The sequence below is a fragment of the Lates calcarifer genome, linkage group LG15, assembly GCF_001640805.2.
Source record: "Lates calcarifer isolate ASB-BC8 linkage group LG15, TLL_Latcal_v3, whole genome shotgun sequence".
NCBI lineage: Eukaryota > Metazoa > Chordata > Actinopteri > Centropomidae > Lates > Lates calcarifer.
In genome coordinates, this window is record NC_066847.1 from 16,352,216 (window position 1) to 16,366,707 (window position 14,492).

General features: G+C 39.5%; 1 protein-coding gene across 2 annotated transcripts; it reads right to left on the reverse strand.

Annotated features, from left to right (window-relative positions):
- Positions 1-1,080: 1,080 nt before the first annotated feature.
- On the reverse strand, positions 1,081-14,251 carry LOC108876260 (pituitary tumor-transforming gene 1 protein-interacting protein). 2 transcript variants are annotated; one of them, XM_018665636.2, is made up of 7 exons: positions 13,974-14,248; positions 13,677-13,723; positions 12,843-12,951; positions 10,262-10,367; positions 8,510-8,575; positions 3,501-3,547; positions 1,081-1,569 (listed from the first exon to the last, which is right to left on the reverse strand). In XM_018665636.2, exons 1-7 carry the CDS (start codon positions 14,143-14,145, stop codon positions 1,520-1,522), a joined length of 597 nt encoding a protein of 198 aa, XP_018521152.1. In that variant the 5' UTR covers positions 14,146-14,248; the 3' UTR covers positions 1,081-1,519. The 2 variants fall into 2 exon arrangements, with proteins under 2 accessions (XP_018521152.1, XP_050932291.1); XM_051076334.1 differs by lacking the exons at positions 1,081-1,569; positions 3,501-3,547 and adding an exon at positions 4,365-5,709 and having other exon boundaries at positions 13,974-14,251.
- Positions 14,252-14,492: the final 241 nt, after the last annotated feature.

Below are 14,492 nucleotides of genomic sequence, written 5' to 3' on the forward strand. Positions count from 1 at the left end.
AGTGAGGTAAGATTTCTCGACCCAGGAGTCCTGTCAGGCAATGTGAGTGGAGAACGCTCCTCTGGTACAATAACTACCCCCAAGAGGCTGATTGTAGACATAAGAGGAATCAATGAGAAGAGCATGTTCACTGGTTAGACACAAAGGAGGAAGACATCATGTATGAATGAATGCACTGTTTGACCAGACAGATTTATGTATAGACTGTTCATCTCAGCAATTACTAGTAAGATCATTTCAGTAAGATCAATAATAGTCTGTGAATGATGATTTGGTAAACTAAAGGGATAAATATAAACATGAAAGGAAATACTGTCTCCTTCATCAAATGTGTGAGCCCAGTTTGTGTTACAGGGAAGAGTTACCACTTCACTAATGGATCTGAGCAAAACAAACAAACATTATTATTATTTATTATTTTTTTTACACATACAGCAGTACACTCAAGGAAATTACTTAAGTATCATTTTGAGGGATTTTACACTGCTTTATACTTCTACACCTCTATATTTCAGAGGCAAATATTGTAGAAGTAGCAAGATCATATTGCAGTAGTACAACACACAAGTGTATACACATAGTAACACTCCACCCTATATATAACAATAGCAATTGCTGACTACTCCAATATCCATCAATCCATTGTCCTTGTCGAACACCCGACCTGTTCACCTGATTTGGCCCCTCAGACCAATACCTCTTCTGCACTGCACGGGCACTTGACTCATCTCCTTCTACCTCAGGCCACAGACAATCTCCCCTTTGCTACCTACACTTCTAAAGTTCCATAATAGCAGTATATCAGACGTGTTGAATCATCACAAAGACAGGTGAGGTGGTCAGTAGGTCCATGGGACTAAGGGGAAAGGCTGATGAACTGTGCTATTTGTCTCACACTGTGTGCCCTCTGGGTGCTGCTGTCATTATTAGTCCATGACCCTGCACACTGCCACTGCTGGAGGACACCGCAGCATTCTGTGTTTTTTCTCTTCCAAAGTTCTGAAACATTTCAAGGCTCCTCAAGTGCCCTGCCTGCAGAAAACACAGCAGGTTTATCTATAAATGAACAAAACCTCAATGTTAAAAGAGCAGATTTTTATTCATGTGTCAGCATACATCTGCGTACAATCATTATTGTGTATCTTCATAAATCAATACTGTATGTACAAAGTGCAAAGACTGATCTGAAACTACAAAATTTAAGAGTTAACTCATGTAATGACATTTCAGAACACAAAAGAAATTTGCAGAAAGTTTAAAAACAAGCTTCAGCATCCACCCAACACAAATCACTGTATCCTCATCACGAGTCACACGGCGAAATAAATTCAACTTTTTTTTTTCAATCAGGTTTGTTATTTGAAAAGTGTGTAATGGTGATTTTTGTCTGAATTTAATCATTGTGGACGGCACTCTGCGGTATTTGTCTTGTCTGTGGTTTATGTGGGGAAAGGGCATCACTCCAAGCTAAAAAAGAAGCTCAAGATGCTGTCTCTGGAGCTCCTCCAGTACAGCTGTTTTACTCGTTCTCAAACTTGCTGTATGGGTGGTCCGAGTCACCGATCAGACCTGCAGAGGAAACAGGACGGCAGAGAAAGTGGAGACAAATAAAAAAACACAGTTCTCATGATGGGTCAGTGTACATGATGTGCTGTTTTGATTTCCTACATTTCCCATGGATCTCTGAGGCAGTGACTAGTGACCAGTCCCATAATACAGCTCAATTACATCTTTCACTGCACCCATATCTTTCATATGCTACACCTCAGCTTTAATGCACGCTTTGTTAAAAATCTGAATTCTCAAGCCCACGCAGAGATAACCATGACATCATTAAGGGCATTTTGTCAAGACCTGCAGTGTTTTCACAGGATGAGTAGAACTCACATTAAAAAAAAGGTGTAAAACTGATTATTTTTCCTATCATCCTAATGTGGAAAACAAGCTGCTGAAATTGATGATACAATCATTATTAATGTTATTCTAATATTCAAACATGAACGTGCACTCCTTTATTTGCTTCACTGAGAGGTGAAAAATGTCTTTTTCTTTGAGGTACATAAACAACAAATTGTTTAATATGTCAATACACATGTCTATACTTGTGGCTTTATATTATTTGTGTATTTACAGGGGTGTATGATGATTCAAGAGTTAACTGGAATCCAGCAAAGCAGAAAAACTGCTGACAAAACAACAGCTGGGCTGAAGGACTAACAAAGGCAGCTGAGGGAAGTTGAGGATTAGGCTTATTGCAGATGTCGATGACGGCTGCTGTCTAACTCAATATAAAGAGTGAAAGCAGCAAAAGCATAGGCCCTTCAGAAGGGAAACAGCAAAACATAGTTCCCAGTGCTCCAAACTAACGTTTTCCACTAGTAGCACTGCTGCTTCTTACTCAAAATTTTAGGAGCAGTAGCACAAAAGTTAGGAGAACTGCTGGGGGAGGAGAGATCAGCTAGGTGAGGAGATCAGCTGGGGGAGGAGAGATCAGCTAGGTGAGGAGATCAGCTGGGGGAGACTAACTACTTTTGAACCATGTGCGTGGCGCTAAAACTGTCTTTCTGCTACTGAACTTGCGAAAGTGGATTTGGACAGGCTCTAAATGCTCCATGTTCTTCAGACTGTTAAAATAGAGCCCTGTGTGTTAAGGGCCTGCATACTCCATCAGAAGTACTTGTTGACACCAATGTCAAATAAGGAGGAGCTTTGTCCGGCCTCTTCTGTAACTAACTATCTGACATTCGTACCTACTTCACTCTGTGACTGAAACTAAAAACTCAACTCTACCTCAAGTGACATCACTTAAAAGCAATTATCAGATTTCATACAGCCCCCTCTGGAGATACTAAAGACACTATGATGGGATTAAAAATGCCTGGAGGGAAACCCTGTGCATCTCATCTGTCATGTCTAGCCTGGACCATTAGGTGACTGTTGCTTCTACACTTTTTACTCTGTTTTGACCATAACACAAGGTATAGAGCATGTCACCAGTGCTCTATACGGACTCATACAGTGTACGGCACACACTGTGATACCAGGAGTGTTCTTTGTTCAAAGGCAAACCTTTGTCTGCAGTTTCAGTGACCTGTAAAATCCTGCTCACAGTCAGAAGGGGACTTACATTTGACATCAGTGTATGATAAATTATGCTTACATTGATTTAAACAGACAGGAGTTAGTGTAACCTATACGTGACCTGAATTGCCTTGCTTGGGGACCAGGCATTTACTGTTGAATAATGCATTGCTGGCACAGGGTATGGAAATGAAAGTCAATGACAATGTCCTGGAAAATCTGAAACCAATTCAACATGCACCTGAGACAAAGCTGACATGAACAGAAGAGAGAGGAGGCAGCAGTTTACATCCAGCACCGTGTTGGACTTATCGATCAACCCCAGTACAACAGGTTCACACATCACAGGGAGAGATGCCATTTAAGAGGCTGAATGGAGTACCTACAGTAATACAGTGTAGACAAAGGTTCATACATACCATACTTCTTGCGGATCTCGTCGTGCCGCGCCTTTCTCTCCACCTTCCTGTAAAACAAACAAACAGAAAAGAGGACACAAGTTACATTATTCCACAAGTCTGAAAAGTCTTTAGTGTTTACATCTGCAGCTTGGTTCATTTGGACCAGTGAAGAAAAAGAAGCATTTGTTGCCTTTGAGTTCTGGTCCATTAAGAGTTACCATTGAGTTATGAATAACTCAGAGGTAACACATTCATTGCAGAGTTTTAGTGATGTCATCCTGTTTCATTAGCACTACATGTACCTAACATCAGGGGGTGAGTCTGGGTTTACATGAAGAGTCAAAAGACTGCCTATGAGAACTGATGCTGCTTTAAAAGCTGAGGGTGATCGCTGCAAAGACTGATTTTAGTTTGGTTTAGCTTTTTTGTGTGTGTTTACTGCAGTTTTTATGAAATAACTAATAAATAAGAACTACATGACATTATTTTTGAAAGCATCCTTACACAGCATTATTTTTCTCACAAGTGCATAAAACTTTAGCTCCATTTATACAGAAAATGATAGGGTTGCTTATAACATCACCTCTTTGACAGTTGATGGTCAAAGGATGGATGTAACAGTAACTTAGCTTTTGAATTTTTTCACTAAAACCACAAATGAACAGGTGAGTTAAACATGCAGTGTTAACGTGTTAACGCATCACAAAACAGCATTTAGCAGCGTCTGGGCTTTCAGACTATTTATCTGCTCAGAATCTACAACCACCACACTGAATTGTGTTGTGTTTTTATGGCCATGCTCATAGTCCTAGGCCAATGTAAACATATTTATAGCCTCATATCACACTATCGATACTGTATTGATATACTATATTACCCAGCTCTACGCAGTCCATTTATTTACTGTGTCAATTGTACAAAACATCATTGAAACACAACAATATACAATATGGACTAAGAATCCAAAAAAATAACGACATGAGAAAATATCCTGCACAATTTGTCCATAACAGCAAACTATGTATGATAATAAAGATGCATTCCTTCTGGATAATGGCATTTAAACTCTGGCTTTTGTGGAGTGTTAATTCATATTTTCACTCCTTGCAGACTTTGATGCACCTGGTAGCAAAGCACAAAGTCTTTGAATTGACTTTTAAGAGTTACGTCCATCTCTGGATCCTTCACCGTCTGAGCTCTTATCTGGTTATTTTAGTGCTCTGACATACTCTCAGACCTGCCCCTCCACATTCAGCCTTTTTGAGAAGTAATAAAAACTTGGGAGGAGGTTTTATGTTCTGGATCTCCATGGGCGTCACTTCACTTCATCTCATCACAAAAGAGTTGGTGTAAATCAGTCAGTGTTTTATTGCCAGGTAGTGATCTGTGAGCAATCAGGGTGGCTGAGCTCTGCCTGCCATCTGTCCCTCCGCCCTGCTGCCAGCTTGTATGCAACAAATTGACTGACATGTTCAAACTCCCTCCACATAAATATGGCTGCATTCAACAAGTGTAAAGTGAGGAAAGAGAAAAAAGGGAGGCAGGACAAAGCAAGGAGAGGAAGGAATCTTTTCCAACACTCATTTGCAGAAATGCTGAGGCAGATCTGAAGGCAGCACACATCCTCACTTCCAGAAGCCATTTAAGGTTCTGCTCTTTGACTTCAGGGTTTAATCAATATAGTCAGACACAGCTGTTTCCTTCTTTATTTCTTTCAGGCACTGTGAGGACACACAAAAATAGCAAGAGGCAGATACTGTAGTGGTGGCAGGAGCCTGGCAAGTTAACAGTGAGTAATTAATTAAAAATAAAGCAAAAACTTGCTGCGAAGGAGCTACCCAAAATCAGTGAGTGTGGGATTCTTCACTGTGAGAACATTCTGCCCTTGTATGACCCATGAATGTGCCTCTATATATAGTTCTGTTCTGGAATATAACTTTTTGAACTGTCAGCTGGGATAGAGTTTCTGAGTTTATCAGTCCCATTCATCTGGTCAGTACTAGAACCACACTAAGTCAGCATAATGCCACCCCAGTGTGTGATTTTAGATGGCATTCCAGCATTGTGGAATCAAAGGTGCAATGTGTAACACAGCAGGGTTGGTGTTGGTCAGTGTCTGTTCCGCTGAGCCAGCTCTCTCTTCTGCACAGACATCGATTCAGCTCTGTGACTGCCTCCACTGCTGGCTTAAAGGTGGGACAATTCCTGGGCCATTCCTCCTTCATACCTTGTATATAGAATAACACGGTGGAATGTCAAAACAGTATTCCTGCCTTGAACAAGGTATATAAAAGGGGCTTATGAAAGCTGTATTTTGCTAATTGTTATACAGTTTCAAACAGTTTTCCTATATTGCCAAAAGCAAACTAATGACAACAAACACAAAATGTGTGATTCTTTTTATATTAATGGGAGCTTAAAAAGCATCAATATCAATTAGCATTCAGAAAGATGAATGGTTCAATCCTTCATTAAAGTTGGTGATGATTCCCCCAGACTGTTCTTCGACCCAGGCACAGTGTTGTGAGCTGGCTCTGTGGAGGCCATGCTGCAGTGTCTAGATGCACTGGTCTCTCCCATGATGGGTCCAATCTATTCTGAACGTCCTCTTCACCACACGAACCTCATCTATGTAGGTCACTGCACTAACTCTGACTTCCGAGATTTGATCATGCTCACCGCAGGAAACCCTGACTAGACTCTGTGGCACGTGAGAGAAAAGCTCATAGAGGCTGGATAATTCAACTTGCAGTCTCTCTCTCAAACACACACGCACAGAGAACTGGGGCTCCGATGTTCCCAGCACTGCAAGTGATGACGATAAACCAGTTACTGACTATCTTTCTGCATGACTGCTCGGCTTACCAACATATCACCAGGCCATCCTTGGAGGATGAATGCACTGGGAGCACAGACACAAGTTGAAAGATGAGGCTGAAACATTTATGGAGAGCAGGAAGAGGAGATTTCCAGATCTAATGAGTACTAAAACACACACTGCTGTATGATTCAGTGGCTATCACACTGTTTCTTTGACAACTGATGATACTCCACAGGATGTAGCCCACTCTATTTATGACCACATTACCAAAGAGCAGCTGCTCAGCCTTGACAATCCAATTGGTGTTTTGAGATGCGAGTAGGGGAACACTGAGCTCCTCCTTTGGGACATGGACTTGTCGGGGCTGCGCACACACATACACCAGTTGCTTGAATCTCAAATATACAATGGGCCCTTTTGTTGGGGACTGCAAACTATTCTGTTGTAGGAAATCTCTTCTAAGTTGTGCTGGGATATCTTGAGAGACAAGAACACCCAAGTTGAACCAAGGACGTTGTAGCTTATGGTGGGTGAGCCCATTAGCTTATTGTGTTTTGGTAGTGGCAGAACCACCACTTATAAAACAACTTGCACTTTAATACAAAGCTCCTGAAGAAGATGAAGAAATAATTAGTCTGAGAAAATATTGTTGCTTAGTCTGCAACAATGGTTAGGTTGGTGGTAGATGTCAAGTAACATCCAAATGAATAAGTGGGCTGTAGTGATATTTCAAACAGACTGTTGCCAGGTGTCTTCAACCTTGCATCACACTGAACATGGACAAGAGAATAGTTTGAGCAGAAAAGGAGACCACGCATGGTCAAGATAAAGGCTACAGGACCATCTCCAACTGGCCCCATGTTCCCATGACAGTGATATTATAAGAATATTTAAGGTCCACTGGGCTGTAACCAACCCCTCTGGACCTGGCCACACAAAAAAAGGAAAACCATCCCCACTGTGAAATGTGGACAAGGCACAGTTATGTCATGTGGTTGCTTTACTGCCTTGAATCTGTGGTAAATGGTAAATGGACTGGTACTTATATAACGCTTTTCTATTCGTATCGACCACTCAAAGCACTTTACACTACCCATCACATTCACCCATTCACACACACATCCACACAGCGCTTGCTCCAACACATTCACACACCGTAACGTGGGGTTCAGTATCTTGCCCAAGGATACTTCGGCACGGACTGGAGGAGCCGGGGATCGAACCGCTGACCTTCCGATTAGTGGGGCAGGGCACAATGAAATCAGAATACTATTAAGATATCCTGAAGTAAAACATACTGCCCAGTAGGAATGGGACAATATGCAATTTTATCGCCCATTGTGATAAAAAACTCTTACAAAAACTTTATAGTGAATTTCCATCATCAGGATAATCATGAATGGGGATAATTATGTCCTAATGAGTGACTTAGCTTATAGACAATTTATAGCCCTGTATTTATTTATTTTGAATTACCACAAGGGGGAACCTGCATCTTTCCAGTCATTCAAAAATGCAAAGCCTGTCAACATGGCTGAAGGGTCGGCCTGCCCATTGTATCCCCTGCAAAAGAAAGTTAAATTTGGTCCAACACCTCCAATTTGAACTCCCATCTCCATGACAACCATACAGCTCTATTCGCAAAACTCCAGGTAAAATAAACTAACCTTACTGTCAGTTACTCAATATGGCAAGTGTTGCTTTAGTTATACTAATGCTGAATGTTTATCTGAGTGTTTGTTACATTATGATGCTGTTTTGATCACCAGTGAATTAAGCCACTATTAACTATGCAGCAAAACAGCAAATAGCTCTGGTGTCTCACACCAGAGCGGAGCTGTGGTCTCCAGCAAATTGACTGCAATTTACTACAGTTTTTCCTTTAATGTTAACCATTGCATTGATTTGTAATATCATTAATCACAATCATTTTGGCCAGGGTAATCATGACCTGAAATTTTCATATCGTCTCATGCCTACTGCCCAGTGTCAGAGAGTGCTGTCTCAGTTGCAGGTCATGGCTCCTCCATCAGCGTAATGACCAAAAACATACATCTAAAAGCAGCCAAGGATGGATGATGGGTTCGGGTTTCACTCAAAATTATTAACTGCAGAGAAACATACTGCCACGTGAAGCTGTTTTTTAAAGAGTTTGTTACCAACAGCTTTAGCCTGTTTTCACTAATGCCTGGAGCAAAGTTCTTACCGTTCTTCAGCACGCTGTTTGATCTCCTCTCTCCTTCTGGCAAATCTCTCCTCATCTCTATCAGGCCTTTAAGATATAAGGAGGCAAAGAGTTATTTGAGTCAATACTTTCACAGAATCTGAAAACAATCATACTCATCTGGATGTGACAAATAACATGCATCTACGAACTGCCACATTTGACTGAAGGGTTTTCTTTTCAAAAGCAGAATTTAGAAGTTACAGTAATTCAAACAGTGCATTCTGCAGCCCATGATTTATATTTAATCCAGGAATTCTCTATGCAGCTTGAGAAACATGAGGATATTGATGTTCAAAAGTTAAGTGAGCTATGCAACAGAAACAAGGTGCATCACTATTGGTAATGGAACGACTTAATTTAATAAACACTGAGCAATCAGGAAAATGAAATAAGTAAATAAAAAAACAAAAAACAAGGAAATGTAACAATAAAGTAAATTTAAGTGAATGTTTAGTGTGTGAATAAGTGTATGTGTGTAGGGTTTTACACATCCTCTTCACCCTATTTTTTTGTAATCACACATGAATAACACTCCTATACCCAAAGGACTGTCGGCGTGTGACAGGCCAACCTGCTGCTGACTGACTAACATGACATTTTCAATTCATTCCAGCATGTTGAAACTGAGCACCACACACACAGTATTCTTATAAAGGAAGCTCAAATGATGAAGCTACAAGAACAGTGGACTGAATGTAGCCTAGATTCAATTGTGATTTTTCTTTTTGGTTTTTAAGCTTTACAAGCAGGGAGTTACTTTGATTGATTAGGTTACAACAGGCTCACACAGTATTGCTATTGGTATTGTTTCCAATTCAGAACTGGTCAATTTATAACCCCAAGTGCCAGGCCAGAGATATTTGGCTTTATTAAAATTCAAATCTGATGAAGTTTACCAATTTATCAGGTACTGAAAAATCACAGTAGCACTCTAATAAATCTTCTAGATATTTATAATGTTCAGTTTTCTTCACAGTGTGTTAAAGAACTGTTGATTCAACTCTATATTCATCTACAGGTATATGCTCTCCAAGTGCCTCTGCAGGGTTCACCAAAGTTAAATTCAAGTATTTTTAATACCACACAGATGCAACTGAACCCCTGTGCATCTTAAGTGATATTTTTGTTTGTTTCAACAATTGATTTTTCAATAACTTTGGCTGTGTTTGGGTATTTTTAGTTTGGGATTTTAGGATTTCAACCTCAGCTCCTATGTCTTTAATATACTGTAAAAATAAAATAGTCACACAGAGGCCTTTCACAACGAAAATATCACCATTGTTGGTGCTGAAAATTAACTCAGTTAAAGTGGAAAATTGTATTAATATATAATATTTTTATGGCAGTTTTTTGACCCTGTCATTTTTGTTTTTTAAAAGTTAGATATTAATGAAAACTAACGGGGATGATGAGTCCAATTAAATACCAAGAGCATGACTTTATTGACATATTTGATTTTTCTCAGTGCCCTCCACCAGTATGTAAAAATAATAGGAGTTAACCATTAAACATAAATTGAACTGGATATGAATGAATGGATGAACAAATTCATTTAAGGTTCATGTTAATTTTACACAAGGTCAGAGGTCTGCAACAATAGTGCTAGAGATTTTATGCTAAATTCACTTTAAATGGACATTACATTTTTTAACTACACGCTGTATTTTGACTCAACAGAACACAGCTTAAAGTAACACTTGCATTGAAACACAGCTTGTCATTTAACCTTACCCTGATTGACGCTTCTTGCAGCAGCAGCAGCAGCAGCATACAGCAATACTGATGAGGATGGTTCCACCCAGCACACCCAAGGCAATGATCAGAGCTTCAAAGTTCACTGAATCACACAAGAGGGCAGAAATTTTATATCCATATTCTTTACAGTAACTGTATTTATTCTGCAGTAATACATTAACTGAAACCTAAAACTTTGGGTCCCTCTTTCACTTCAACAACATTGTACATTGAACTTGTTTGACAATGGTGCCACCTGCTGACGTCTCTGCATCACTACAAGTCATCACACTGAAATGATGAAACTACACACTACACTTTCAGTTCCAGTCAAAACATAACTGAGGCATCAAACAAGACTTAACCAGATGGAAACTTTGTGTTGAAGCCAGAAACCACTGCAGTAACAGTATACGTACTGCTTAATGATCAGTTCTGACTGGTAGACTAGTGTTATATCACTGACTTTGTCAAGTCAGTGATATAACACTTGATCTAGCAGCAGTGATCAGGTTACGTAAATCAGTTCCCTGATTCTCTGAGGCACCGTGGATCTTCATTATAGCCATATCATGACCTGAAATAACCTGTGGTTATTTTATTGATATTTCACAGGAAGCTGAACATTTTGAGCATTTTTAAAAAGAAAGGTTAGTATCTCGGACCATTCTTACAAGGACATTTATGTTCCTTCCGTGTAGTGTTCTACCTAGACATATCTAAAGGTACTTAAAATAAAAATAAAAATAATGCCCTCTACCACAGAGCACAATTACGAAGTTATTAATCTGAGCTGTTTTAGTTCTTTTTGTATGTCTACACCTGTAGGTGTTTACACCTCTTCATCTTGCTGCTGCTGAATTTGGATTGAGACTGACATATCCACTCAGGAAATAACAGTGTATACTATGTGCAATATCAATATTTTCTATGTGCAATCATGTAAATTCAACTGTTGAGCCCATTTAGTCAATTATTTTACTTATGATGTATTTATGTTGCTCTTTACATTCATTTTATTTATTTTGTTAATTTTATATATACATATATATATATATATATATATATGTTAATTATATAATTCTGTTTGCTTATTTCTTATTTTAATGATGCTCTTGCACTATCCCTTTTGCTGCTGTAACACTGCAAATTTCCCCACTGTGGAATTAATAAAAGATTATCTTGTTGCTTATATCATATCTTTTTAACAACACAATGGGTCTATTGTCTTCACAGTTTGAGATGTTATTCCTTTTATTTTATATTTTCTGTCTGACAGGAATCAGGTGCTTAAGAGAGGTTACAGGTTATTTAGTTTTATGCTTCTCAACACTGGAGGACTGTGGGTTCTTTCCCAGCTTATAGCTGTGTATCAGGTTGTAAATTTGACACTGGTGAAAAGACTGATGTTCAAGCCCGGGTTCAGCTTTCTTTCCATTCCTTCTGTCATGTAACTATTTTCTGTGCCCAGTGTATTCTGTGAGCTTTACTGTGGACATGCCAGGTAAGTTATTAACTTCACATAGATAGAAGAGTATTTAGACTTAGAATTTTTACTCTCTTGTCTCTGGTGAACCAAATGCTTAACCAAGTCTAACATTATCTAACAAGAGAAGGAAGATAACATCAGGACTGCTGAACTATTTTAACATGCAGGCAATGAATGAGGAACTGTGTTTCATTTACTCACATATACAATTATCTCTCCTACACATCTGGGTCATGTTTTAATTGTTTGAGAGGGGCAACTTTTCTGTATTTATTCATGTGAAATAACTGAGCTTTGAAGCTTTGATAAAATGTGTAACACATGTTCGAGCTCTGTGTATTAATTTGGTTGAAAATAATCACACCTGAAGAATTTACCACTACAAAATCCTTTAGCTGGCTACTTTCTCCATTTGACTGGCTACTCAGAAAATCAATGGTTCACTTCTATAAAGTAGTTGTAGATCATGGTTTGGTACAGCTACTCAACCACAGAAGAGAGGAAGCCGGCAAAGTGCTACAGGAGTGACGCCTCCCCTCTGTGATACTGACTTGGTATGAAGTGAGAAGAATAGGAAGTTTTAGCTGACCTCTTTCACACTAGCAGGTATCTTTTCAAATTACTTCCCCCAGGTAAGACATTCCAGTGTTTATCTGGGTAAACCTCCTGCCACTGCACATATCCTGCAGCTCTTCGCCTCCTAAATTCAAACAAACCTGTATTCTGTGGAGGCTGATCATTTTAGGGCTTCCTCTTGTACAGTACATTGGCATGTGACAACAAAGTTACTTTTCTTTTAGTTGATTTCATAGTTGCAATACTTTGTTTTGCATATTGAAGGTCATGATCTTGAACTTCCTCATACCCGACAACCCTGAAACTCACAACTACTGTACCATAACTACTGAAAAGATATTTTTGTAGTTTCCTTCTGCAATGAAATCCAATAATCCGTTTACTTTTCCTGCAAGAAACACCTCTTTACAACAGCTGTGGGATGACTGGCTGCAGTCTTGTGAAGTGTCAAATCAAAGAGAAAAGCAGACTTAATCACTATCTTTCACATCACAATCAGACTGATCAACTCACGCCAACACACTCCCCAACGGGCCTGGGACAAATAGCACACTGACGCTGGAGGCAGCAACCAGCTCACTGGGTAATCTGTGCAGTTGTTGGTGGTGAAGCACCACAGACACTGTGCAGAGAAAAAACACAAAGATCAACCCTCTGAATGTCATGGTCCTGTGTATATACAAATTCAAAGCTGCAATAATTAGTTGAGTAATCAACAGTAAATTAATCTTCTTTAATGACTAATGATTAATCTAGTTTGATAATTGGCTGATTATTCCACTCATTTATAAACAAAATAATGCCTAGTTCTCTGGCTCTCATGCATGATGAACAGACTTTGTCATCAAGATCGTGTCCTCAAGATATGTCATTCACAATAGCACAAAATAATATCACAACAAAGATCATACAGGATATAGGGATTTTATGTTTTTTTTTACTTATCTGAGAATGCACACTTTAAAAAATATCTGATCGCTGGAGCTCTCTAATAAACTAGATGTCTATCAAGTCAAACAAGCAATACGTGAGTTAAATAGAACTAAATTCAAAAAGTTGCACAGGTGTCGTAGGCCCGTCTCAGTGCATTTGAATGGAGGACTGGATGGTAGAAGACAAACCAGTAATAAAAACTGACATTTTGTTTAAGTAATTGCTCCTCGTGTCACCGCTTTACTGAATTTAACAAGCCCTGCAGACTAGAGCAGATTATGTTTTCAGTCGTGTTGTGGGAGGTTAATGTGGAGACAAACAAGGGACCATAAATGACCATTTACGACATTATAGGGCAAAGGTCTGATCATACCATTACAGTTCTGCACCAAAACGTCCTGTTGGCAAACTTACCTTTGCATGTGGAACACAAGTGTCACAATTCTTGTAGGCAGAACAGGCTGAAAAGAAAGATAAACAGAAACGTAACTACTCCAAAGCAACGAAAAGCCATGATAGCAGTGCTAGTAGGTCAGCAGGAGGCTGTGGCTGTTGTCACATTCAACTGTGACGTATTTTTAAATTTATACGATTTCACTGATGAAACTACTTAACCTAACCTACTGGCACTATAGCTTAATGCCAGGCGAAACATTACCTAAACACAAACTGTAAAAATGACAATATTTTTCAAACTTATATTCAACTTACGAATTGCTGGTGGTGGAGTTGTTTGGCATTCTGCCAGGCTAACAAAGCTAATGCACAGCACAACGGCAGCAAAAAACACCGAAGTGGTTCGTGTTCGCCTCTCGGCTGAAAAACAGGGCATTCTTAAAATCATGGAACAACCGCTGGGTAGCTTAACTGCTTCTAAAAACATAAAAATTGTGCTCGTCGAGAGAATACGTCTGCCTTCCTTGCACCCAGCGACTGTCGATAACCAGTGTTATTTCTGTTTTGCCTCGATCTATTGCTGTCACTTCCGGGGTGTATAGGGTTAGCGCGTTTTATCAAGGCCTGACACCCCGGGTGGGAGGAGTTATACTTTTAACGGAAATTATGAATGACCGCCCGCGCAGTTTAAACGCAGCTACATGTACAAGTTTGTTTTATCTACCACAGAGTTTGTATCTCCGCAATTTGTTCAGTCATACATTTCATGCATAGGTGGAGGTGCAATATAGACCTAATTAAAGCCAACTGTTAGCATGGGCTTGGTTGCATTGG

Excerpts from the sequence above, each read along its gene's own strand:
- LOC108876260 (XM_018665636.2), bottom strand. The coding sequence starts at position 14,145 with ATGTTTTTAGAAGCAGTTAAGCTACCCAGCGGTTGTTCCATGATTTTA. Across the intron at positions 12,952-13,676 it reads CTTGTGTTCCACATGCAAAG|TGTCTGTGGTGCTTCACCAC; the intron begins GTAAGTTTGCCA and ends TTCTCTGCACAG. Across the intron at positions 3,548-8,509 it reads AAACAGCGTGCTGAAGAACG|GAAGGTGGAGAGAAAGGCGC; the intron begins GTAAGAACTTTG and ends TTTGTTTTACAG.